At 42.9% G+C, this 27,311-nt stretch overlaps 2 protein-coding genes and 1 long non-coding RNA gene across 9 annotated transcripts in view; 2 read left to right on the forward strand and 1 right to left on the reverse strand.

The window, feature by feature from the left end:
• Positions 1 to 19,857, forward strand: part of LANCL1 (LanC like glutathione S-transferase 1) — a 31,352-nt gene extending 11,495 nt beyond the window's left edge. For 4 of the 7 annotated variants that reach the window (XM_082228216.1, XM_082228222.1, XM_082228217.1 and 1 more), the window contains 8 exons: positions 2,702 to 2,819; positions 9,108 to 9,315; positions 13,967 to 14,102; positions 14,635 to 14,781; positions 15,273 to 15,455; positions 15,920 to 16,096; positions 16,985 to 17,057; positions 17,762 to 19,857. In XM_082228216.1, coding sequence (XP_082084342.1) covers positions 2,702 to 2,819; positions 9,108 to 9,315; positions 13,967 to 14,102; positions 14,635 to 14,781; positions 15,273 to 15,455; positions 15,920 to 16,096; positions 16,985 to 17,057; positions 17,762 to 17,838 — 1,119 coding nt within the window. In that variant the 3' untranslated portion in view covers positions 17,839 to 19,857. Of the gene's footprint in view, positions 1 to 2,701; positions 2,907 to 9,107; positions 9,316 to 13,966; positions 14,103 to 14,634; positions 14,782 to 15,272; positions 15,456 to 15,919; positions 16,097 to 16,984; positions 17,058 to 17,761 lie in introns of those variants that run through there. The other 3 variants (XM_082228221.1, XM_082228220.1, XM_082228219.1) reach the window with 3 other exon arrangements.
• Positions 1 to 27,311, forward strand: part of LOC309535407 — a 50,692-nt gene that overhangs the window by 12,455 nt on the left and 10,926 nt on the right. The gene's annotated exons all lie outside the window — the stretch shown is intronic.
• LOC309535352 (uncharacterized protein) overlaps positions 9,289 to 27,311 on the reverse strand; it is a 44,923-nt gene continuing 26,900 nt past the window's right edge. The window contains exon 2 of the transcript XR_014221206.1: positions 9,289 to 9,394. The gene's annotated coding sequence lies outside the window, so the exon portion shown is untranslated. The remainder of the gene's footprint in view (positions 9,395 to 27,311) is intronic.

Genomic DNA, 27,311 nt, shown 5'->3' on the forward strand with positions numbered 1-27,311 from the left:
TGACCCCTAGCTAGCAGCACCAGTGGTCAGGGATGCTGGGAACTGTAGTCTCAAAACATCTGGCCGAGGTTGAGGAAGCCTGATCTAAGACAAGCCGGTTTTATTCTCGTTTTAGAACAAGCCACCATACAATTTCAGTGGAAAGGTCATCTAATCATTTAGCTTCACACTAAGCATTAATCTTGAGAATGAAGAGGCCTGCCTACATATATTGCTTATTCCTTAATGAATTTGAGATTAGGAACATGGTTTCCATTTTACTACAACTGCTGAAAAGCTAAGATGAAAAGAATGAATTACCTTCAGAGAAAGGTGTGGCATGAGAACTTGTCCAATAAGCTAGAAATTGTAATTGTTCCGTCACTGCCCCTGGGCATGACATTCTGCATCACCGCTTCAAATTTCCCATACAGGGGAAAAAAATGCTATAGGATTTTTGGCCAGGGTAGTGAATGTTTATAACAACACTTGGGAAAAAATGTGCTGTGCTGAGTGCCTGTGATGCTCATGAATCCGAACGTAAAGAGAATAATATATTTGTTTTTACAGCATTGCTCTGCTGTTCAGAATGGCACTTCTTCCTTTTTAATATCATATCTCTCAAAATAATAACTTTTAGGACATTCTGTTGTCACAACAGTGAGGTAGTCTATATTATGATATTATCAGGATTATTGCAAACAAATGCAATGTAATGCAAGCATTTATTTTTAGGCTTTTTGTGCATGGACCAGCCATTAATCTGAAATCCATACTAGCTGAATTTGAGGCTCCTTACAGGTTGCCTGCATATGATTCCTAATAAAAGTCCTGTTCAAACACGCACACACAAACATAGTCCATACTTTCTCCTGTGTCAGTAACGCCTTCCAACTGATGGCATTATGCAGGACTTGCTGAGACTGCTCAGTGGTTGCATCATAAGTTTAGTGCTTGGGGTGGGGGGCGGGGACTGTTAAACTGAATGGACTCGCCAAAGATTTTTGGAACTGTTAGCTTGGGTCTCTAGCAGGCAGGAGCTACAGCAGTGACCCATCCAATCTTCAAATTTCTCATCAGTATTATTTAATTGACATCACTTCACTTTCGTATTTTGCAACAGATACATAGATGCTTCAGTGGAGAAGGGCTGAGAGGATCACTCCATTGGGACAGATTGTTCTTAAGGAGTTTTACCAAGTTTTACCAAGTCATTCTGCAAAATTCTGCAAAGTCAGAATTTATTTATATTTTGTTAAACAAACTATAAACAAAATGTTATAGTTCGAGTAGTAAACTTCTGCAGCTCGACAAACCACAGCAAAATAATAATAATAATATCTTGATTAATGCTTGCCTTATTCAAAAGTGAAATCATTACGTAGCACATTTTCAGAAAGTATGATTAAAAGCAGAATAACTGAGTACAGATGTTCAAAACATTGTGATATGAATGTGACGGGTCTGCTGTGTTTCACCACATATCTGCTCTTATAAAACGGGAATCTTTGTCTCAAAAACTACATGTGGGTGAGTGGAGATGAATTCTCCCCAACTGCCTCCTCCAACTCCCATCACTTCAAGCACTCCCCCCCCCACCTGCCTCCAGTGCCAGAACTGAACCAAACTGGGAGCCATGTGGGAGAAAGATCAGCCATCCTCTTCCACAAGTATAAAGTAGAGCCCTCCCACTCCCAGCTTTATATGTGGAAAAAGAAAAGGGAACAAACTGCCCCATCATATCTAGTTTGGCCGTAGCGACTAATCTTTCAGGAGTTCCTTTCTGTGTTAAGTTCAGCAGTGTGGAAACTCCATCATTGCTCTTTCCTGGAAGTTGGAGATTCCAGTGTTCCTAAGCAGTGAAAGAAGGAGCCACAGAACCTTGGCCATTGCTTACTTGGCATGTAAACGCCACCATACATGCGGTTCTCGTCTTTCAAAGTTTTGCCGTGTAGCAATCTCTTTCCAGGACCCTGAGTATCAGAATCATTAGACACAGCAGCACAGAGACGTCATTTTTTGCTACAGTGAACATTTAAAGTGTGCAGGGGAGGCACATTTCCTGATACAGTTAGGGAAATGCAGTGGACTTGGCATAGGGCTTGGCTGACGCCCCCTGGCACCCTTGACTCTGCTAACGACAGCAAACACTGGTGTATCCCACAATGTCCCGCGCAGCAACTTAACTTGCAGTAGATATGTGGCGAGTCAGCGCAGACCGTCAAACAGCATTGTAATGTACTATTCCCATACTTTTTTGTCAAACTGCAGTCAACTAGCAGAATCTACTGTTTTGAATTTGAGTAGGCTAGAGGGTCCCCTGAGGGTATAACACAGCAGTGCTATAGCCTAAAGGTAATAAAGGCATGGATAACCAGGTTACCATTGGGGGAGAGAATATGGCTTTCAATATTTATGTCTGGGTTCTTAATCATAGTTATTTGGACAAAAGCTTCATTGAAATCAGTGGGGCTTTACTCCCAAGTGAATGAGTTTAGGTATGGAGTGATCGTGAGTAGGGCTTTTCTCGGTCTCTCTCTAATTATTGCTGCCTGAGTAATAAGCTCTTTATTTTCTCGAGGTTGCTGAAAGAGATCCAGCTTTCTTTAAAAAGTGCTGAGCATTTTAAAGCACTTATCCCGCTATGCTGTTTTGCTGCAACTTGATAAGCCGCAGTGTGTCTGCTGAGGCATAACAACAGTATTTCTCTTAACACTCACAGCTGACTCCTGAGTTCACTCAGCACCTGAACAATAAGATCAGGGAGCTTCTGCAGCAGATGGAAAGGGGCCTGAAGTCTGCGGACCCCAGGGACTGCACTGGCTACACCGGCTGGGCAGGTAGGATGGTGTGAATGAAATACATTTGCCACTCAGAGAAAAACGTGATATTAGGCCAAAGAGCAGCTGAGGGACACATCCTGCAGGGTAAGAAACTCAGATTCATAAGGTAATTGCCAAATGGCACTATAAAACTATGTTACGGTCGCCAGAAGAATGTCTAGGTGCCATTCCCCCCCCCCCCCGATTTATTTCTGTTTTTCATTTCATTTCTATACAGTGAGAGGGGAAAGTATTTGATCCCCTGTTGGGGATCAAATACTTTCCCCCTCGCTGTACTTCTGTGTGCAGAGTGGCTTTCTTACCCTCAGGAAACTGTGCCTAGGATTGCAGCTCAAGCATGCACCTTTTGTTGCAAAGGTTTTTAAGCCAATAACTGTTAGGAAACAAATCACATTTAATCTGCAGGGCAGGGTTCACACACACCAACAGCCCATGGCTTAATAAAGCACAACTTTATAAAACCTGGCTTAGCTTTGTGTGAATCAGGTGTCTTGGTTTGGCCTTGTAACAAAAAGTCCCAGATTGGCATTCATATCAAGGTGCTAATAAAGCCTAGGAATTGGAGCTATTGCTCAGTTAAAGATAACTCAGTACATGCAAATTTATGCAGCTATAATTGGTTAATTGACTATGTATTTGGGAAGAGTTGTTTGTTCACAGAGCATTTGGACATCTCTTATGATATCATGACCACATTTTGCCTAGATGGGTCTCGAGATTCATGAGCCGTTTTTTTGGCCTATGAATACAGTTGGATGCCATTTTGAATCAAGATGGTGGACTGAACCTTTTCAAACTGCCCTGATATTACCCACTGGTTTCAAAACTATATAGTTTTTTGGGGGTGGGGGATGTGTCTTGGGATTCCTGAGCAATGCTGACTACAAGGCTGCTAGTTATAAATAAACCCGTAGTTGGGGAGATTTGTAAATATATGTACTAATTTTTTTCTTTTAAAAACATTCATCTGCCAGGCATTTAAAAAAATCTGGTTGTTGTTTTTTAATCAATTAAACTGATCAGTAGACAAAAATGTGCAGCCTTCTGGTTTATTGTGGTTTAGTGTGAATCTGGTCTAGTGTTGGGACATGGTGCCCGATCACTCCGACTTTGCTCCTCCTCCTGTGAGCAGTTGAGTTTGGCTACCTGTGATGTATGAATTCAGGATTGTGATTTGTTGATAGCTAATAAAGCCAAGGTCCAAAAGTCAACGGCAAACCTTGGTTTAGGGCTGGGTAGAAACCTTGACTTGGCAGAAACAAACCACGATCCTGCCTTGACGTCTTTTGAAACTGAGCTTAATTGCAGCTTCCTGAATTATTATTCCATGTCTTATCATGAGAAGCAAATGTGCGATTGGGGAGGCATTTATTTACTGCAGGCATCAATTGTAGTGGGAGAAGTGGCTTTGCCACCAGAGAGGCGGAATTGAACTTGAATGGGGCAGAGAAGTGCCTCAACGCTGCTGCTGCTACTGCTGCTGCTTGATTCTCTGCTTGTGAATGCTAAACTCACAGGTTTGCCTAACATGTTTGGAATTGAGAGTGAGTCTCTGAAGGATTTCCTCTGGGTCACAGCCAGGGAACTGGAATGTGTTGCTGTTCCAGGGCTTGCCTGCTCTCCACACAGCCCACCCAATCCTATTTTTGTTAATTTATTCAGTGTGGTTTCAGGTTATAAGAAATTAATCGGGCCAAGGCAACAGCATTCCATCTTAATTGCTTCTGTGGGAAAGGCTTGTTGAGCATCTCCTCATGTAGATAATCTCCTGGCAATCCGAAATCAATTGGCGCTTGTGTGGCAGCTAATAAGAGATGTTGGGAAGGAATGGTCATGGCTCTTTTCCTCACAATTCCTCCTCTGTAAAAGGGAACTGGCTGAGACATGGTGGCAGTGATTTGGCATATGCTGGCGCTGGGCTTTGGAAGCATGTTTTCCTCTGATTGAGTCTTGTCATTAGGCTGCTCCCCGGTGCCACCAGGCATCTATTTCCCCCTTTCCTTCACAGATACGGTTTCTGTTACCATCCTTTCAGTGGATGGATGTTCCTTAGCCTCTTCTGGGATCCTATCCCACAGTGGCGTGGCGTGAATTTTTTGTAGGGAACAGTTAGGAACCAGAGGCACCGGCATGTGAGGGCGATGTGTTGCACATGTGAGCATCACGCCTCCTTCCCTAAGCTGGGCAGAAGCTTCCTGGGCTTTGGGAAGGAGGCACCAGGCTTTTAATACTCTAATTTACCAGGAACATTTAGGAGACTAGCCAAGTCACCCTAGTCCACTGATCACACGCTACTGCTCTCCCATCCTCTGATGGATGGTAGAGGCACCGATCAGGTATTCCTCCCTGCTCCCAAGTCCCAGCATGCACTGCATGTGTTGGAAAAGAGCAATTGACAGACCAAAGGTGGATGGGAGCAACTTGCATCACCTGGTCTGTGCTGAGGGCCTTGGCTTTCTGCCTTCAGCCCCTTAACTGGCACAGCAGAAGGTGGTGCTGTTATAGAGTGTTGTGGGAATGGTTTTCACCTGTTAAAGCGCCTGGCTTGCACGCTATATTTGCCACACGAAAGTAGGCCCATCTTGCCACATGAGACGCTGCTTGTTTAGAATATTGGTTAGAAAGCTTCCTCCCCAACAGGTAGGGAAAGCTGGACCAGTGAATTCATTTACTGTTTTGTGCCTTTGTCCTTTGATGCTAATTTTCCATGCTCTTCCCCTCCATCTCATATCTTGCCTTGATACAGATGCTTGAAATACCTGAAATTTAAAAGCATGTTGACTATGGTACAAAATTGTTGTTTTACAAAGGATTGTGTCTGATCCTTGCATTTCGTTGGCAGCAGCATACTTTCTGTGAAGATCAGGAATTAGTTCTTGAATCCAATATTGGACTGGATCACTTTTTATCTGTAAAGCAACAAACTGAACAGCTACTTAAAGCAATCTAAATATTTACATGCCAAGTTGTTTCTTATGCAGTGTCTGCTGCCAAAATAAGATTGCAGGTGGCAAATCCTATTTGCATCTTAAATGAAAAATCTGTTTGGTGTCTTATTTAAGTGGATATCTTTATCCGCAGCACAACTTCTTTTGGCATAATATTAAATTATGGTTGTATTGTTTTGGTATTGAGTTATTTTGTACATTCCTTTTGTATTTGTTATGTTTTGGTTTAAAAGCTTTTTATTAAAACAACTATACACAAAAAAAAAAGGATGTCACAGTTGGGCAAATCCTTTTGTGAAGCTCTTACTGTGTGGAAACATCTAGTGGAGTTCCTTCTGCATGTTATGTTCCATGCCAGTGTTTGACAGGGAGTCTGGCCTGTTTAAATACAAGAGAGGGGCACGTTCAGAGGAAGTGTAACCTCATCAAGAGCAGGCGAACTCCCACCCATCTGGTCTAGGGAACCGCCCACTAACAGTGCCTCAGTCTTATCTGGACTGAGCTTCAGTTTGTTGGCTCTCGTTCAGTCCATTACCAAGGCAAGACAAAGGTCCACCACATCCACTGCCTCACCTGCCTGCCCATGAGACAGAGAGCTGTGTGGTATCAGCATATTGCTGACACTGTACTCCAAAACTCCAGATGACCCCACTCAGCAGTTTCATGTAGGTGTTAAACAGCACAGGGGATAAAATTGAACCCTGAGAAACCCACCTTGCAGGTTCCTTGGGGCCGAAGAGCACTCCCCAAGCATCACCCTCTGGGAACGCCCACACAAGTAGGACTGGAACCACCACAGAGCAGAGCCATCCACCTCCCACTTGGACAGCTGCTCCAGAAGGATACCATGGTTGAAGGTATCGAAAGCAGCTGAGAGGCCATGGAGAATTAAAGGGACACATTTCCCCTGTCTCTCTCCTGATAGAGGTCATTATGCAGGGCAACCTAAGCAGTTTCTATGCTAAAACTGGTCCTAAACCCCAATTGAAATGGATCTTGAAAATCAGTTTCCTCCAAGGGTACCTGGATCTGGTCCATAACCACCTGCTCAAGAAGCTTGCCCAAGAAGGGAAGACTAGCAATTGGCTGGTAGTTACTTGGAGTTTTTGAATCCAGGGAGGGTTTCTTGAGGAGTTGTTTTATCACTGCCTCCTTCAAGCAGCCAGAGACCATCCCCTCTCATAGACAGGCATTAATTGCCTCCCTGGCTCAGCCAGCTGTTCCCTCCCTGTTAGCTTTTGTCAGCTAAGAAGAGCAAGCATCCAAAACACAAGTGGTTGACCTGACTGATCCAAGCACCTTGTCCACATCCTCAAGCCTCACTAACTGATATAAAGATCAGCAGAGCATTAATAGCAAAGAAAATTTTTAAGAGTCCAGAGGGGCAGCTCCAACGCTTCTAGGGAAGGCAGTTCAGAGTTATTGTCGCCAGTTCACCCAGTCTTTAAAAGATGAGCAATTGCAATGACATTATCGGCAGGTCTTCCTTTAGGCGCAAGAAAAAAGTACTGACTGTTGAGATACTTTCCTCAGTGGCAATTTTGTGCTGCCAGGGCTAGCATCTACTCAGCTGCCGGTGGACCTTCTGTCTGTCAAGGACTCAGTGCTGCAGTGTTTTGCTGTACCAAACTCTAGAAAGGTGGCTGGCTGCCTGCCAGCATAAGGTTTTCCCTTCTTAAAAACAGCTTCAGGTGCACACCTTTGCAGACATGACTGATAGTAGCATACATCTGAGCTGCCCTCATTGGAAATACTAACACTGAAACTGCCTACAGAGCGGACAAGGTTATTAACTTTAGCAAGAAATGGAAATTTGCCCTTAATATACATCCTGAATTGAATTGTCTGTGGTGTGAAGCTTTGGAGATTACCCATGCAAAATGAGAAAATGATCTAAATTTAAAACGATCCCCTGTATATTGAAAGGTAATTTTGAAGGCTGTTCTTCTTTTTCCTTTTTCTTTTCTGCACTGAACTCTGAAGACATTGGCTCTATTAATTTAGGCTTAAATACAGAGACCTGTGTCATCTTAAAAATGGTTAATGAGATGGAAAGCACGATGCTAGGGATAAAATGAGAATTCTGGAGTTGATGCAAGCCGCTGGCTCTTACTGGATTCACTGAGGGTGGTTCACTGTATGTTCAGCTCATGATTAAACCACACTGGTCCAAGCACTGCTTGAATTTGTTTTTAGATTTCTACATTACTATTTAAATAACTAAAGGGGCTTAGCTTATTTGGGGCCTTAGCAGCTCCTCCTTCTCCAGTATGGCTGCTGTCAAAAGAGGATTGTTGCCTGGACACCCTCAGAAATACTGCCTTGTTAACTATTTCCATTTATAATGTATATAGCACTTTCATAATTGCTTTGTGCCTAATAGGAAAACTAAGTGCTTATGAAGCATTCTAAAGGTATTCAAAGGCCTTCCAGTATGTTAATCTTACTGTAATCCTTACAACAGTCCTGTACATTGGATGTGTTCATGTGTGATGCCGACATCGTTAAAAGAAGCGCAGTTTAGTAAGCCAACAACAAACCTGAGCTTCAGATCGAGATTTGCTTGCAATAGGCAAACCACAATTAAGCAACTAGGCAGAGTTCATACATAACGCTGAGCCATGGTATAATGAACTATAGTTTAGCATTATGTGTGAACCAGGCCATGGTGAGTTCCTGGAAAGAGTAATACTTGAACTGTAGGCTTCCTGATTGAGCTCAGTCTTTGTCCACTTTACCAAACCAGCTCTTTTTACAGTCCTGCGCCTCCTTATCCTTGCCACAGTCTTATGAGCTAGTCTTTTGATGGTGGTTTCTTGTCCTACAGTGCAGAACTAGAGCTAGAAATGTGACTTGATGAAGCTGACGTTTGAAACTGATGGGAAGCTTCAAAAGTGTGTGTGGTGTGGTGCAGGAGACTGAGGTTCCAGTTCAAAGTAGAAAAGTGGCTGTGTCTAAAGTAATTATGAGAACCTCAGCAATTGTCAGTTTCCGCAAAAACTACATGCACAAGGAATGTCAGAAATGAAACAGCTGTAGGCATTACACCAGGGATTTACCACAAAATGCATATCTATTTCTCCATTTTTATTTTATTTTTTTGAAAGACACGACAGCAAATGTTTACAGTCTCACTGGACAATGCTCGCATTCACCTAAATGCATTTCTGTATTTCCAGACGCTCTCTGGATAAATCTGCAATTGTCAGCATGCCCACGTGGGTGTCAACAATTGCTGCATTTCTGATCTGCAGCAGCGCATAATTGCTGAAATAGATATTAAAATGTTACACAACATCAGAGTTAACTTGGGTTAACTTCTTTAATCTCTTTGCAGGCATTGCTTTGCTATACTTACATCTGTATAATGTCTATGGAGACCCATCCTTCCTCCAGATGGCCCAGGAATATGTCAAGAAGAGCCTGAGCTGCCTGACAAAGCGATCCATCACCTTCTTGTGTGGGGATGCTGGACCTCTGGCAGTGGCTGCTGTGGTATTCCACAAGCTGCAGAACGACAAGCAAGCAGAAGATTGCATTGCCCGGTAATGCCTGAAGGGTATTTCAGCTGATATTCCTCAGCACACTAGGATTTATCATCTCAGCCAGGGTAAACTGTAATATCTAGAAAGGAGAAGGCAGTCAAAGAGGTCACTCAAATACCGTTTCCATGAAAACACAATAACGTTTAGGGAGTTCTCCATTCAGTATGCAATACCCATTACTTCAGCCTCAATAAAAGCCAGTGTTTTCTGTTGCCACTGTAACTGATATTGACGTAAAGTAAATAAAAAGTAAAGTGCAATGTAAAGTATTGCACTTGGGCAAAAAAAATGAGAGGCACAAATACAAGATGGGTGACACCTGGCTTGAGAACAGTACATGTGAAAAGGATCTAGGAGTCTTGGTTGACCACAAACTTGACATGAGCCAACAGTGTGACGCGGCAGCTAAAAAAGCCAATGCAATTCTGGGCTGCATCAATAGGAGTATAGCATCTAGATCAAGGGAAGTAATAGTGCCACTGTATTCTGCTCTGGTCAGACCTCACCTGGAGTACTGTGTCCAGTTCTGGGCACCACAATTCAAGAAGGACACTGACAAACTGGAGCGTGTCCAGAGGAGGGCAACCAAAATGGTCAAAGGCCTGGAAACGATGCCTTATGAGGAACGGCTAAGGGAGCTGGGCATGTTTAGCCTGGAGAAGAGGAGGTTAAGGGGTGATATGATAGCAATGTTCAAATATATAAAAGGATGTCATATAGAGGAGGGAGAAAGGTTGTTTTCTGCTGCTCCAGAGAAGCGGACACGGAGCAATGGATCCAAACTACAAGAAAGAAGATTCCACCTAAACATTAGGAAGAACTTCCTGGCAGTAAGAGCTGTTCGACAGTGGAATTTGCTGCCAAGGAGTGTGGTGGAGTCTCCTACTTTGGAGGTCTTTAAGCAGAGGCTTGACAACCATATGTCAGGAGTGCTCTGATGGTGTTTCCTGCTTGGCAGGGGGTTGGACTCGTTGTTCCTTGTGGTCTCTTCCAACTCTATGATTCTATGATTCTATGACGTAAATTTGGAAAGGGTTGTTAATACACTGCGAAACATTTTGCATTGTTTATTTTGACCAAATGGTTTGTCAGGGAAGTGTTGCAAAAGTCACAAATCATATCCATGTCTAACTTTGCAGTTTACTGGGATTTTACTCCCAAGTAAGTGTATAGTATTGCAGCCCAAAGCAGTTCCATCAGGTATATTTTTATTTACTTGCCGTACTTGTATGCTGTGTTTCTGCTAATGCATTCAGCGAAGTGTACAGTTTTAAATAGTGGCATGCAATCTAACAGACACAACATGAGAAGAAAAAAGGCTGGAGAGACAATAAGCAAATTCACCCACTGGTTCTTAAATCATGTTACATAAATGTTTATGACTGGGTGGAATGAGCACTTAGAGACAGTTGAGGCAGCTGGTCCCAGATGGACGTTGCTGCCTCGTCTCTGCATCTTAGATAGCTTATTACGTGTTTTACTGGTATAAATGTACGTATCACTTCAGGTGAACCAGGAGTATGAGAAGAAGAGCCTTGGCGTCGGCTACACATCTTGGCCACAGCTCACCTAATAGAGTTAGGGTACAACGCTCCGTCATACTATCAGGACTTGCATAAAAGCCATTGATATGAATAGAAAATAGACCCTTGCTATTCTTCATCAGTTATGCTACTGACTTTGACCGGTATCATTATAGTTCATTTTGTAATTAAAGCTACTTTAAACTTTTTTCCATTTGGGCAACATATGATGTGCATTGCATGTCATCTTTATATATTCCCCATGTTTGTATTTCCTGTTTTATTCTTATCCACATGGATTTCAATATTCCCTGCTGCTTCCCATTTGTCATGTTGTGATTCTGCATATCTCATGTTGTTTTCCTGATGTGGCTCTGGCGTTTACAAAAGGCATGGGCCTGTTATCACTAGAGATAGAAACACATTCTCCATAATAAGAATATTCACTCCAACGCAATCCCATTCTTTGTTTCATTTTGGAAATTACCGGTACTCCTTTGTTCCTTCCACACTTAACCTCAGTTGTGCTACAGAGTGGGAATTTAGTGTAATCCCATACTGCCATCTCCTGGTATCGTGAGGGTAAGCAGCCATATATCATCATAGTGTTGGGAAGGGAGCGTAAGAGTCCCTTTGGGGAAAGGATGTCTAAAGCATCCTGAACTGGCAGTTGTCAAATATGCATTCTCTTTATTTACTTTTAATGCTTTTATATAGCTGCTCTATAGCAGGAGATTAAAACCTCAAAGGAAGGAGCAACCACGGAACATCTTGATGTGTCATGCTTTGACATGCTTTCTTGCTTTCGATCCTAAGCATATTTATTCATCATGGATCTTTTTGCAGCTTGTCCTGTCTCCATCTTCTCCCAACCCTCTGGAGTTTTGCTCCTGTTAGTGGTTGTTCAGAAAACTGCTCCCATTGCCCATTACAATCCACTTTATGCCATCCTCGTACATGATTTTGACTCATTTCTTCTCTGAATCCTTACTGGTGTGGATGTGACCATAACATCTCGCATGTGCTTCATTTGAGCCACCAGCTAGTGCCAAGTATATTGTTAGGAAATACTTCTTGCACCTAGCACATAATTATTTTGTTAGATGGAATCCATGTGCACATTTGCCTCTCTTAAAAATAGACAGTGGGATTTTTGTCTCTTCATTTTAAGGCCTAGTTTACATTAATCTTGCTGGAATTTCATTTTTTCCTGAAATGTATTGAGATGCTATAAAAGGAAGTATGTTGGAAACTATGATAAATTCATGTGCTCTCACTGGTGGTTTCTCTTGCCACTGGCCCATATTGAGCAGTCAATGGGGAAGCCTGTCTTTTGGTCAAAAACAGTTCCGGAAGGTCTACCTGAAGGAGTCCCTTGTTTGTTTGTGTGCATTTGCCCTTTCCCCTTATATCTACACTAAAGGCCACTTCAGATTTGACTTTTAGTTAGTATAGCCATACATGTCAGAGTGATGTTTCGCACGTAATTGGCATACAAGTAATGCACATTTACTTGGTCAAGATTAGCATGGTGATTAAGATTTAGGCCTTATGATCAAATACAGCTGTTAACTTAGAAGTTGAAGAGTTCTGTTTATTTTTAAAAGCTCTCTCCGTGGGGAATCCCTTTTATCCTCCTGATAATTTCATGTATATTGCAGTTCTGTTTCCTTTTCAAGTTACTGGGACTAGCACTAACATTTACACCCGCCTTCCCCAACCAGGAATTTTCAGAGACACCGAGGAGCATTACATTCCCCTCCCCCCCCTTTGTACAAACTAGTCATAACAAGGGCCTTGTTCTCACTGAGGTAGTAAATTTGTGTGCACACTGTACCACTTCAGGTTGCATGGGGGGGGGGTCACATGACTGAGTGCTCCTCTAGACAAAAATATCAGTGTGCATAGAAAACAACTGTGTCAGAAAAAGGGTGATAAACTTTGTGGTGTGCCTTTTTTTTTTTTAAAAGGAAGTCATTTAGTCTGAAGTGATACAGCCCAGACATGGGTATACTCGTCTTTGGCCAGAGAGCCCGTAATGGTTCTCATCCTTAACCTAAGCAGATTATCATCAGCATTTTCAGTTTTCAGTAGCCCTTGGCCCCAGCCAAACTGATGAAGGGATGCTTGTTCCCCCCCACTCCTTCTGTTGCTACAACTACGCAGAATGCTCCTCTGACTACTATATGCTAAGGGAGTAAATAGGGCTAGAGAAAGATTTGTTTCCTTCATGCCTCCCTAGAAGCATTTTGGGAAGAAAGGACTGGACCAGGTGGACTGTTGGTCTGAGCCAGCAGGCGGTAGGTTAAAACCAGCACCATCAAGGAGTGCAGTAGAAATCAGAGCTGGTAAAAACAGAATCATGCTGATTGTCAAAGGACAGATGTTCTCCATTTGCCCTGCTTTGCTGAACCATTTTCACTAATGGTTCCAGCTTTCTCTTAAATCTGCTGAAGCAGCACCAAGAAGGGAAAATACGAACTGCTGCAACCACTTTTTTGGAACAACGGCTGTTGTCTCTGAGTAAGGAGGGAGGGCCACTTTTCTTTATATCTCGCTGTCAGATACAACAGGAGGAAGCAATACTTGAATGATTGGGCTACAGAGCTGGAGAGTTAAACTTAAGGCTGCAGAGGTATCCTCAGCCTTGGCTCAGGTGTGGTTAACAAATGTTTTATTCAACTTTTAAGAAGGTGTTGTTGTTGTTGTTGTTTTGGGGGGGGGTCTCTTTTCAAGCCCTGCTCCCTTACTGTGCCGCTGTAGCTAGGAGTGATCTCCTAGCCTTATTCTATTTCAGAATGCCAAATGGCAGGCAGCAAAGCTATCCCCCACACCAAAAAAAAATCTGCTGCTTTGTCATTGGGAGCACAGTTTCCTCCAGAAACTAAAGTCAAAAATAGTCTTTAAGTTTTGATTTTATACTTTATTCACTTGTGATTTGGGGAGAAATTATCATGCAAACAGTATCAGTGCTTAGTGGGTAGAATTCCGGATTTACAAACAAAGAGGAGTAACAAACTTTGTTGTTTAGAATTGTACCCACAAATTGAAAAATGTGTATATCACTGAATTTGTACATGTTGTGTGTGTGTTTTAAGATGTATAAGTCTCATGTTTTATCTTTCAAGCTTGCTTCATCTGCCCAAACTTGACCCTCGGGTCCCTGATGAGATGCTCTATGGACGTATGGGGTACTTGTATGCTTTGCTATTTGTGAACAAACAATTTGGAGAGGAAAAGATTCCTCAAAACCATATTCAACAGGTACTGTGCCCATTTCCTCTTCCACCTTAAACTACTTAAACTATTCATCTTCTCTGCCTCCTGGGGGGGGGGGGAGTCCTGTTATACAAGCAGAAATCCTTGTGCATCTGATGGGATGTGGTAGTTGAATGCTACGCACACTTAGTCCATACTTTTGGGTGCCCCGTGCCTGGAAAACACAAGCCCAAGCGGTTTCCTCCTTGCTGCACTCCTTTCCCAGAGAAAACCCACTCCTTAGCTCTAAATCAGAACAAACACCAGTGTGTGGAAAACATGATTGCTGTTTGCTCCAACTGAGTGCTAAAGAGTGTTCCCACCCCAAGAAAGTGCTGGGGCCTGAGGGAGTGTGGATAAGCCCTAAGTTTGACCGTGACAAACAAAATTTCAAAGCATCCATTTCAGAACAGTAGTCACTTGAGAAAAGCAGAAATAATTGACTGCTTTTCTAAACTGAAAGCTTCAGAATGTTGCCATTGGCCACTTCAGTTTGTTTGTTTTTGTCATCCACCATTTATTTCTGATTTTCCTGCAGGTCTGTGAGGCAGTCATGGCATCTGGCGAGAACCTAGCCAAGAGACGGAACTTCACAGCTAAGAGCCCCCTGATGTATGAATGGTACCAGGAATATTATGTAGGAGCTGCTCATGGCCTAGCAGGGATCTATTACTATCTCATGCAGGTGAGAGGCATCCTTCAGAGTGGAGGTCCACTTGTCTGTACTGTATGAAACTTCTGATTGATTGATTGATTGATTGATTGGATTGATTTGTATACCACCCTTCATCTGAAGATCACAGGGCAGTTCACTACATAAAAATACAAAATAGAAACACGAAAGATATAATAAAAACAAAAGAAAACCATAACCCCCCAAACCCCACATTTAAATGGACATAGGATGTTTATCAGCTAAAGGACTAGTTGAAGAGGAACCTTTTCTCCTGGTGCCTTGAGGTGCGAGGTGAGCCTCCCTGAGGAGAGCATTCCCCAAATAGGGAGCCACGGCGGGGGTGGGGAGCATTTTCATGTTGCTAACTTCCAGACTTCTTGTTTTGCCCCAGAGACAGAAAATGAGATAAGACACAAAGTTAGCATATTTGATGCACTGAAAGCTGGCTGAATCAGTGCCTCATCTGTGATTTAACATGGTGCTTGTCTTTTATCTCTCAGCCTGGCCTTGGAGTGAGTCAGGCAAAGCTGCACAATGTGGTCAAGCCCAGTGTGGATTACGTCTGCCAGCTGAAGTTCCCGTCGGGCAATTACCCGCCATGCATTGAAGATAAGAGAGACCTGCTGGTCCATTGGTGCCACGGTGCTCCTGGCGTTATCTACATGCTCCTTCAGGCCTATAAGGTAAGCAGGAGGCTTTGCCAAAATGAGATGGGCAATAACAGTAAGGAAACCTAACAAGTTTCCCCCCCTGCTTACAAGGAGATTATAATATTTAAATGCAATAACTCCTCTGCCCCCTTCTGAAATGGAAATTAGACTTTTACAAATGATTCCTGAAGACGTCCTTGTCATGCATCCTGAATGCGGGACATTCTTATTGCTCAGAGTTGGCCATGTGTCCTGTTCTGTGGCGACTGACTAATGGTGACAGCCAGTTGTGACTTAAATAATGGCCATGCTCCTTCCATTTATCACCACAAAAGTCTTTGAAGGTAAGGCAAAGTCACTGTGTTCTTGTCCAAGTTTGTGTGTGTGAGAGAGAGAGGCCACTCCTTGATAAAAGAGCTAATTGGCAAAAGTATGCCCGAGTCCTGTTCCAGTCTCGGATGATGACGCGCCGGGCAAAACGCTTCTTGTCTCCGCAGGTGTTTGGCGAACAGAAGTACCTCAGCGATGCCTTGCAGTGTGCTGAAGTGATTTGGCAGTGGGGGTTGCTGAAGAAAGGTTACGGGCTGTGTCACGGTACAGCTGGCAATGCATATGCGTTCCTGACTCTTTACAACCTCACTCAAGACATGAAATATCTCTACAGAGCCTGCAAGGTGTGACACACACACACACACACACACACGAACTTCGTTTGGGATGAGCTTGTTTTCTTTTGAGGTAGTCGTCAAAAGCAATTTTTGGATAAAGAAAAGGGCATGCTAACATCCTGAGAAGAAACTAAGCTGTATCCACTAACTGAAGGTTGATCCTAGCACATGACAAAATCGTTTGTGATCAGCCTTCAAGTGCCAGCCTGCTAAGGACTCGGGGAGATCCTCAACTTTAGTCATACTTGGAATAGATCCATTAAAATCAATGTACTTCAGTGAATTTCAGTGATTTCAGTGAATCTATTCTGAGTATGACAGATGTTTGATATCACTCCTGGGATGTGGAATACTTTTCTTTTTTTAAAGGCTTGTCTGCATTTTGAAAAGAGCTCGCAGGCTGCCCCAAATGAAGATTATTTGTTGCCTCTGGATCATGAGCTCTGAGCGGCCCGTCTCTGCTTCGGGGTTTTCCCCAGACTTAGGAAATCATGAAATGTGATAATAATTGGAAAGCTGGCCTTCACCTGTTGCAAAACTTCTGTGCGCAAGGTGCTTCTATTAATGAGTCACTCATATATAGGTCACAGTAATTAAAAGTGCATGACCTGTTTTTCTAAAATGCTTGATATGATGATACTTAAAGTGTAGCAGTAGCTGTGTGAAAAATACGATGTCCCTGTTCCGTGTTTCTCTTCCTGCCACCTTTGGCAGATCTGTGGTGGTCTATGTCTAACGCTACTCCGCCTCACATCTTTCAGTCCCAGTATTTAATTTGTCCCAGGGCTCACTGGCGTATCAGAGGCATTCTGCTGATTATATAACCCCTGATTATGCAGAGGTACTTAAATACAGGATTGTGCCTTAGTCTTCTTAACTTCTTTCTTTTCTTAGTTTGCAGAATGGTGTTTGAGTTATGGGCAGCATGGTTGTCGGACACCAGACACTCCATTTTCTCTCTTTGAAGGTAATCATTGTTAAGCTTGTTCCTCCTTAACGATTTTCAGGTGTGAATGTATCTACTCCACAGTTCTCCCAGCCCAGAATTTGGCATCGGCTCACTAGAGCATGTGGTTGAAAGTAAGCACATGTGGGGCCTGGTCAGATCAGCTGAAGCACTGTCATTCGGAGCTTATACTGAAAAGGAAAACACTGTAGAGCGGGCACCCCCAACCTCCGGCCCCCAGATGTTTTGGACTACAATTCCCACCATCCCTGACCACTGGTCCTGTTAGCTAGGGATCATGGGAGTTGTAGGCCAAAACATCTGGAGGGCCAAAGGTTGGGGGTGCCTGCTGTAGAGGAAGTTAAGTTTGTTACGTCTAGCTGTGGCAGGTCTGGCTTCCCTTGCTCCACTACTAAAGTACTGGAAGCCCCCCCCCCCTAGCTCAGCTGGATCTGCAGGTTGTCCTTGACGTCCAGGGATCTGGGACCCTGCTCCACTGGGATTGCCACTCGCGTTGGCTTTCAGAACCATTGATGGGCTAACTCTCCAGGATCCAAACAAACTTCTAAAGACTTTGCAGGGATTATTTGGCTGCCACCAGGCTCAGTAAAGAACCACAGAAACCAATTCTGCAGGGTCCGTTGCATATGCTGCTCTAGAGCTAAGGAAACACCACATTCCTTATGCTGTATGTAATTGCTATTCTATGTCTTTTGTCTCCTCAGGAATGGCTGGAACAATATATTTTCTTGCTGACCTGCTGGTACCAGCCAAGGCCAGGTTCCCAGCTTTTGAACTGTAAATTCCATCCCAGCATGAAGCTTGTTGCACTTCATATCTTTGGAAAAGGCAGATTAAATAGATTTCATCTCATATCTTGGCTAACATGGGAAAATCTTTGGGGTTTATGAGTATTTTACATTCTTTTCAGTGTCCAATCTGCTTTTAAAAGTTACTAGCCGTTTTATTATGTGCATTGTTTAGGTTTACAGGTAAGGAACAGGGTTTTAAAGCTGGCAAATGCACTGTATTTTGTTGGAGTATTTTTTTAAAAAACCATTGCTATTTTATGTATCTTATTTTGAGGAAGGGAGGCTTTTCCCATTATGAATATATCTTTCTCAGTTTTAATGATAAGGGTCAACTTGGTTAATGTTTTGGAAATATAGAAGGGATAAAATATATGGAGCCCAGTTGTTTGTTGTGTGTGTGTTATCCCTTCTATCTTTCAAATTACATAACATGTAAGAAATAAGGAGGGGAAAATACAGTTGGAATTAAACATGCAGAGAAAAAAGGAGGTGTAAATTGGGGTTGTTGCATTCATAATCTTCAAGAATAATTATTAATATTGGAGGGTAATAACATTTATTTCCTGCTCCCCCTTGTGTTAAGAGATATTGTCCTCAGGGTCTTGTGATACTCTCATTTTCAAGCTGGAACCTTGGTGGGGGGTTTTAAGTAGCTACAGCTACAGGACAGGTTGTTCTTGAATAGCAGCAGTGCTTACTTATGACGTTCTTCAATATCTCTGCAAAGGCTTGTAGCTATGACAGGAATGTACCAAAGTCTCGTCGTTCCACTTTTAAGCAAAGGTTCTGTTTACTGCAGCTTACTTCATCAGCACCCAGTGCATAAGCTTATAACCCCTTGAAGTGATAATGCAGTTTCTTCAGTGAATGCTTTGAGATCTGCGGCAACCTAGTCTAACAAGGACATCGTGCATTTGCACGTGTTACCTCATGTATTTTTCAATCTGCAACAGATTGGAACTAATTTGCATCCTCTATAGCGCATCAGTGTGCTACCAGATCTTTGTGAAAAGGGATATCTAAACCGTAATTTGGTGTCGGACTGCAACGTGGCATAAGCTTGACTTAATAGTAGATTCTCAAAGTATTCTTAAAAGTGGAAAGTACCCGTATGAAGTCAGGTAGGCAGCAAACCTCAACTGATCTGGGGCTGTGTAAGTGATATGGAAAGCTCAATTTCAGGTTCTGCTTCAGAGGATGAGTAGATAGTTGGTCTCGGGGTCCTGGAAGATGCCCAGAGTGCCTGCTGCGCTATTGCTGCTACTATGTTCCCTTTGTCCAGCATATCCAATATATGATCAGATTTAGCCTAAAGCATTTCTAGGTTTGCATGTCCCAATTCTCCGAGGTTAGGGGGACCCACTGAAGGGGCCTTGCCTGAGAGCCCCAAAATCCTGGAGTCAGCCCTGGTAAGTGTCACTGATAGCTGACTGCTTGGCTCCTTCCAGTTGATTGTTGGAAGCGACTGACAACTCTGTAGTCTTCCCCATCCCATGTCGGCATAAATTACTAGGTTTTCCAGTGTATATTATAATGGAGCAGCTTAAAAATACTTTCAGAGGAGCAGCAGCCAAAGGTTGATTGGGATCTGCTAGTAGATTTGCTGTAGATAAGTAAGTAGATAGGTTTTAATAATAGTTCTTTAATAATAGTAGCAACAAAACAAAACAACTTTTCCCATCTAACTTAATCTGCTGAAATGAAGAAAGCTAACCAGGAGCATTAAAAGACTATGAGCTAACTCTAAGGACAGATCTTTTGTGTCTGCCTCTGGGGTGTAGATTTTTCGGGTTCTAGCAGAAATACAAAGTAGATCTGAAAGACCTGAAGTTTACCCTGTCCTGTTTTAGACCAGTTGTTCTGAAGACGTTGCCATCTCCTTGACTTTCAGGCAAAGCGTTTCCACACTGGTGTGGACAATTAAATTGAAGCCTTTTAAACACAATGAAGCTAATTTGCCTGTTGCCAGATGTCACAGTTGTCGCAATTAAAACCACTTTGGACCAGTATCTTGTCTTATATTCTTTCTGAACATCAGCTATGTTGTGAATAAATTAAAATTGCACTTCCAAGGATAGAGATTACAGCCTCCGCTGCACTTGCATCTTCCCTTTAACTATAGATTCCCTGGCCCTCAGAGTATGCCGTGAGTCTCCCCAAAAGGACACAAGCAATTGTCAAGAGTGGCACAGTTTCTCTCTTCCAGCCCAACATGCATTGATAGAGCACAGAGGTACACATACCCCTCTCAAAATCAGTAGCTGCACCCACATGCACTCACAAAGTTTGTTGTTAAGCCCTTTTTACGGGTTCCTGCTTTGAGAACTGCTTCCCTCTATTTCATGCCAGAGCCAAGATGAGAGCAGGCAGTGCCTAGTGCTTGCCTATGTCCTCAGCTACAACTTTATTTTAACCAAGGAGGTTCACCACGACAGCTTTGGAGAACCTGTGTGCCACAGAGTCACCATGGCTACAGCTTTTAATTTAGAAATATTTGTACCAGCTTATATTATATGTTATATGTTTTTGAAACTGCAGGGGGAAATGGCTCATTGGCTGGAAGCTGTGAGACATTTAATAAAGTGCAACCTTGAAGAATAGACTTTTATTTTTCATCTTTCACGTGCCCATGTATATGTGTGTGCATGCTTATGTTCAATACTCACATCCTAAAATCAAAAATTCCACAAATAAAAAAGATTTTTGTTCTTAAAGTGTGGAAAAATTAACATGCATATTGGGTTTACAGTGAACAAGGGTGATGTGTAATGTTTGTCATGCTCAGAGACTGCTTAAGCCACAAATTATAATGGGCCTACTCAGAGTATGACAAATGTTGCTTATCACCCTGTGTTATTTGTTATTTTTATAGACTTACAACATGATTACAACCTGCCTATAAATCTTTGTTACACATTTGATAAAATTGTCTAGAGGCGCTTAATGGGCTGCTGCTTCTCCAGCAGGTGGTCCTGCCGTCTGGTGGGTTCTTGCCTCTCATGAGCAAACACTGGGATGCTTCTTAAGGATAATGTAAACTATTAAAGTCACCAGATTCAAAAATCTGTTAGTCTGTTGAAGTCAAAACTGTGGAGCCCTGTGCCTCCACCCACCCAGAGCGTCTTGTGAAGTATAAAAGCTGCTCAGTCATGCAACAATTAAATGCTTAGGTTTTCAAGTGCTGCACGATTCTGCCCCCTTTCAGAGTGTCAGTGTTCCTTGGCTCTTAGGATTTACTGCTGCTGATTTTAAATGGGTCCAGTCATCTGATTTTAACAGCAGCATGGTTGCAGAAGTTTAGCGTGTGAGCCTTTTCTCTCTGTTCTGAGGAACTATCATCCCTACTAACCTCTATCATGGAATCCTACATAAAGGAGAAGGCAAACAGTGGTTGCATCACACATTTCCATAGTTGTGTGGGTCATTTATTCCAGTTATTTACACCCCATCCTTTAGCCAGAAAAGCTCCTAGGAATAAAGCTTAGGTAAAGGTAAAGAGACCCCTGACCATTAGGTCCAGTCGTGACCGACTCTGGGGTTGCGGCGCTCATCTCGCTTTACTGGCCAAGGGAGCCGGCGTACAGCTTGGTCATGTGGCCTTGGTCATATGGCCAGCATGACTAAGCCGCTTCTGGCAAACCAGAGCAGTGCATGGAAATGACGTTTACCTTCCCGCTGGAGCGGTACCTATTTATCTACTTGCACTTCGTGCTTTCAAACTGCTAGGTTGGCAGGAGCAGGGACCGAGCAACGGGAGCTCACCCCATTGCGGGGATTCGAACCACCGACCTTCTGATCAGCAAGCCCTAGCTCTGTGGTTTAACCCACAGTTTAGGAATAAATAAAAAATGACAGACCCTGCCCTCAAGCTTAGAGTCTGAAAAGCTTACACAAAATGAAAAAGTGTCGTCATAGCTTTGAGATGTGGCAACCCCCCCCCCCCATATGTTACAGCAGTCAAGCAGAAACGTTACCAAAATGAAACATTTGGGGTAGGGTGTGGCCACAATGCCTTTGCTGAAATGTATGAGAATAAAACTGCTATCACGTTTGCAAAGCTAAGCAGGGTCCAGTATAGTTTCAGATTGGATGGAGAACTGTTGAGATTCCTGCATTGCAGGGTTGGACTAGATGACCCCTGGGGACCCTTCCAACAATTCTATGAATGCCTACCACAAAGGAATACTCTTTGCAAGAGGCATGCAGAGATAAGCAAGACTGATAAATCTTCAGATATGTCAGATGGGCAACGCTAACCCTTTGCTTCATAGCAGCTGCTACGTCTATAACATTCTGCTCAGAGGACTTCTTGAAAATTCTTCTAAGTCCCACCCCCCTTGAGACAGACTGAATGGCTGAGCCGCGTTCCACATTCCATGCATGCTATAAGTACTTATTAGCAACAGCTGCAAACACAAGGAAAAAATGGCAGCACCTTTCCTTATATGGCAGACACCTAAGAGATCTTTTTTTAGGCAAAATGGATTTATATCAGACTAGTAGGAGGCTAGCAGACCACAGCTTTGAGCACAGAGACTTCTTATCGCCTGCATCTCAAGGCACCTCCGATAACACTGGTATCTGTGGGTACCCCTTTCTTCTTTGGGGCTTTTCCCCTCACGCATTTGCCATCACATGATGGGCAGAATGGGGGGCTGCGCTCCCTGCCCCTACATGGTGGCATTTTCAAACAAGCCTCTCTATATTGCAGGCTGAATGTCTACAGTGGGAAACTTTTTCTACTCATTGTAGGCCCTCCGCGTGATTTAACCTCATCCTCCCCTTAAGGGGTTCTAAAGCGTACATAAAGCCCCCCAATATGTGGAGGGGTGCAGCAAGGCCAGGGAACAGGCCCCCGCTCACACAATGGATGCCTGAATAGGGCTTTTTGGGATCAAGAGATCTGTGGTGTAATTTTTGCTGAAAATGCCAAAATAAACCAAATACATGCATAATTCAAAGTCTTTGGCTTGATATGTTAAAGCTAAGTCAGACAACAACATTTATCTGTGGATGCCGCCCCCCTGTTAATGTTTACGTAACTTAGGTTTCAAACTATGTCCACAGAATATCTAGCTGGTATTTTTTTTATAGGGCCAACAAATTGCTGCATTTTGAAAGTAAAATACCTAGGAATTTGGTTAACTCCTAAAAATATTGACCTGTTCCAGAATAATTATGATCAGATGTGGAAAGAAATTAATGAATATAAAACTCTGTCAAAAATGTATAAAATGTTGCTAGAATGGTTTACGAAAGATGAAGAGGTTAAATCGGTAATGATACAGTGGCCAAAGACTTTGGATATAACATCCAATTTGAAGATTGGGAAAAATTATGGAAAGAAAATTTAAAATTTACTGCATGCATGGGATTGAAGGAAAATGTAATGAAAATGTTTTACAGATGGTATATTACTCCGGTAAAATTGGCAAAAATGTATAAAACATGTAATAAGTGTTGGAAATGTAAAGGAAAAGAGGGAACATTCTACCATATGTGGTGGGAATGTAAGAAAGTAAAGAGTTTCTGGGAAGTAATATATAATGAATTGAAAAAGATGTTAAAATACACTTTTGTTAAGAAACCAGAAGCCTTTCTTTTAGGGATTACAGGTAAAGACATTCGAAGAAAAGACTGTAAGCTTTTCTAGTATGCAGTTATGGCAGCAAGAACTCTGCTCAGAAATGGAAACGAGGAAATACCAACGATTCAAGAATGGAGAATGAAATTGACTGATTATGCGGAACTGGATAAACTGACTGGGAAAATAAGATATGCCCGAAACCAAAAGTTCATCGAGGATTGGGGAAAATTTGTAGATTATCTGAAAAATATATGTGAGGTACAAACAACGCTAGTGGGGTTTCAAGAAGCACTGTAAAATTCTTAGAGGTATTGCTGAAAGAAAATAGAAGGGGAGGGAAGACAAATGGCAATGCAATTAAAGGAATGCGTATTGAAGGGTAAAAATGGATGATTACCAGAGAAGTTGAAGGAAGTCAAAATTGGTATTTTGTTAAAATTAGGTAAAATTTGGATAAAATTGTATGATTATATTTAAAATTAATAAAAATGTAAAAAAACCAACAACAACAAATTACTGCATTCCAGTATGCCGATCAGGCTAGATCAAAGACATGGTGTGCTTGTACTTCCCTTTATGCTATTCACCTAGAGATAGATATAACTGTTTCAGAATTTCCTTAAAGGTACAATGGGTTATTTCAAAATTAGATGGTAGCTGGCTGACAGAGATAAGTTTGTTATCTGTAGGTTTATATGCACTGAGGTGAGAAAGATAATCTAAATTATTTGGGGAACTTTACCATTCTTTGTTTGGATAGTTTGCAGTTCTGCAAATTGTTTAAAGATAAAAATTTAAACATATATGTATCCATCTCCAGTGTGAGAAATTTTGGAGATTGCTTAACTAGTCCTCCTTTCTGCATGTCCAGATATGTGAAACCAGTGCTATTTTTCTAGAAAAATAGGTGCTGGAGCTCACTATGAATGTCTCCCTTGCCTCTTATAATGGCAATGGCACCCAGTTCCGGCTGAAAAAAAGCCCTGTGTAAAACAAATCTGCACCATCTACAATTTTAGTGACTAGAGAAGAATGGCATATATTGTCAGTTACAATCCAGAAAACTCATGGTAAAGTCTATGATCTCGATATGCTACATTATGTGTGTGTCAACTATTATAAAAGAAGGAAAGGACCCCTGACAATTAAGTCCAGTCACGAACGACTCAGGGGTTGCGGCACTCATCTCACTTTACTGGCTGAGGGAGCCGCCGTTTGTCCGCAGACAGTTTTTCCGGGTCATGTGGCCAGCATGACTGAGCCGCTTCTGGTGAAATCAGAGCAGTGCACAGAAACGACATTTACCTTCCCGCCCAAGCGGTACCTATCTATCTACTTGCATTTTTGGGTTTGCTTTCGAACTGCTAGGTTGGCAGGAGCAGGGACTGAGCAACGGGAGCTCACCCCATTGCGGGGATTTGAACCGCTGACCATTATATGTGTGTCCACTATTATAGGATACATGAAATGCTGTTGTGGGGGGTGGGATCCTCTCTCTCAGAAGACCCACACATCTAATCTCAAGCAAGCAGCAACATGCTCTTCAATTTGTGCAGTGGAATCCAGTCCATTTCTATGCATGTTCTACTGGCTTTATTGTGTTTTCCTCTAAAGTAAGTGTACATCAAATTCAGTGCTAAGCTTCTTCTTTACATGCACATGAACTGGGAGCTTTCTAAATATTTAGCTTAGCTGGAACAGGTTGTGCACTGTGCATTCATTTCCCCAACTGTTGCTAGGCTGATTTACAGTCTCCTGCTCCAGCTGCTTACATAGAAGGCAGCCACTGAGTTGGGAGGAAAAGGATGGTGAAGTAGGTCCACAGCAAGAGGTGGCTGCTCAGACCTTGATTCATCTTAAGAGTCTGTAAAGAGGGAGGGCCAAGTGCAAATGGTGACATGGTGTCTAGGAGACTGCTGCTGCTAGAGAAAACAAGGATGGTATTTGAGGCTGGCAAAGAAATAGGAACTAGCTCTTCTCCCAAAGCATTTCCACATGGCTCAGAAATTTCTGGAAACAGGTACAAGTGTTTGTGCTAGAGGTGTTCACAGCAGCCACAATTTGTTGCAATTTTTGCAGCGACTGTAACTGAAACCACGGGCGATTCCTCATCATCCATAAATCCATTTGGAGACAGACGCATAAATAGTTACCCTTCAGCATGCAACAGTGTATAGAACTGGAACAAATGTTTCACGACTGTTGCTCTAATAGGATTATTTGAGTTGATCAAATTTCCAGTACAGTCATACCTCGGGTTACAGAGGCTTCAGGTTGTGTGTTTTCGGGTTGTGCACCGCACCAAACCCGGAAGCACCAGAACGGGTTACTTCCGTGTTTTGGTCTCACGCATGCGCAGAAGCGCCAAATCGTGCACAGGCATGGCGCTACGGGTTGCGAACACTGTGGGTTGTGAACGTGCCTCCTGCACATCCCGAGCATCCACTGTATCTGCCGTCAAGTAATCAGGGGAGGAGGAGAACAACCGTATCTGCACATGGCTTTCTGCCCCAATTCCCCTCAGGTGTTTTTATTTTATTAGGGTTCATCCCAGACAGAGCAGTGTGATTACTTTTACTATTTGCTTCTCTTCCTGCATTGGCTGCAACCTATTTACCCTCCTCACAATCCACTGTATCATTCATTAATATGCCTTCTTGTATTCTGAGCGCTCGGTATAAGCTTAGCCTTCCGAACCAACAACAGTTTCCTAAGAGCATGTGCAGAGTGCATTTCCATCACCACACCAAACCCCACTTCTAGGATTAGGATGCTAGCGCTCACATATCAAAAGTAGGTCTTCCTGGCATGCTTGAGCACATTCGTCTCATTTTAGAAATTAAGTACTACCATGCTCTTAGAAAGAAGAGATGTTTTATGAGTTGAGAAGAGCCAACATGACCTCAGTTGCTCCCACTTGAAATTAATATATATATATATACTTAGCCACTGGGCACCTCCTGCCACTGAACTATGCCAGCCGATCACTATAGGAACAATGGTCTAGAAACTGATGCCTGAGTTTTGAGTTGTATTTTCCTCTTCCCTCCATGTCCCCTTTCCTTTGTGTGTTGTTTGTTTGTTTGTTTGTTTGTTTGAATATAGGCGTGCGTGTAGGGAGTGACTTGTTTTGATTTCATGTTAGCCTGTTAGCTGCTCTGGGAGCCTTTTTGACTGTACAAGGTACAAATGCTCTAAATTAAGCAAATAAACAAATGGTAAAGGTAAAGGGACCCCTGACCATTAGGTCCAGTCATGGCCGACTTTGGGGTGGAGGAGCTCCTCTTGCTTTATTGGCCGAGGGAGCCGTCATACAGCTTCCGGGTCATGTGGCCAGCAGGACTAAGCCGCTTCTGGCGAACCAGAGCTGCGCACGGAAACGCCGTTTACCTTCCTGCCAGAGCAGTACTTGCACTTTTGAAGCGCTTTCAAACTGCTATGTTGGCAGGAGCTGGGACTGAACAACGGGAGCTCACCCCGTCCCGGGGATTCAAACCGCCGACCTTCTGATCGGCAAGTCCTAGGCTCTGTGGTTTAGACCACAGCGCCACCTGCGTCCCTAAAACAAATGGTACAGGTACACATTACACAGCTTTTGAATTGCACAGCTCTCAAAAGCTTCCACACACATAAAGTGGCTGAGTTTTATATGATCTTCCACACATTTTTATACTCTCTGTGATTAAGTCTTAGCAGCAAATGTCTATATCAGAAAATTAGTCAGTAAGGCTGCACACACGTTCCTGCGAGTATGCCCCATTGAATGCAACAATATTTATTTTTTAGTCATATGTAAAAGCCTAAAAGCGCTGTGGGTAAAAGCCTCAGCGCCTAGGGCTTGCCGATCGAAAGGTCGGCGGTTCGAATCCCCGCGGC

This window comes from Podarcis vaucheri, assembly GCF_965113315.1.
Source record: "Podarcis vaucheri genome assembly, chromosome: 1".
NCBI classification, from domain to species: Eukaryota; Metazoa; Chordata; class Lepidosauria; order Squamata; family Lacertidae; genus Podarcis; species Podarcis vaucheri.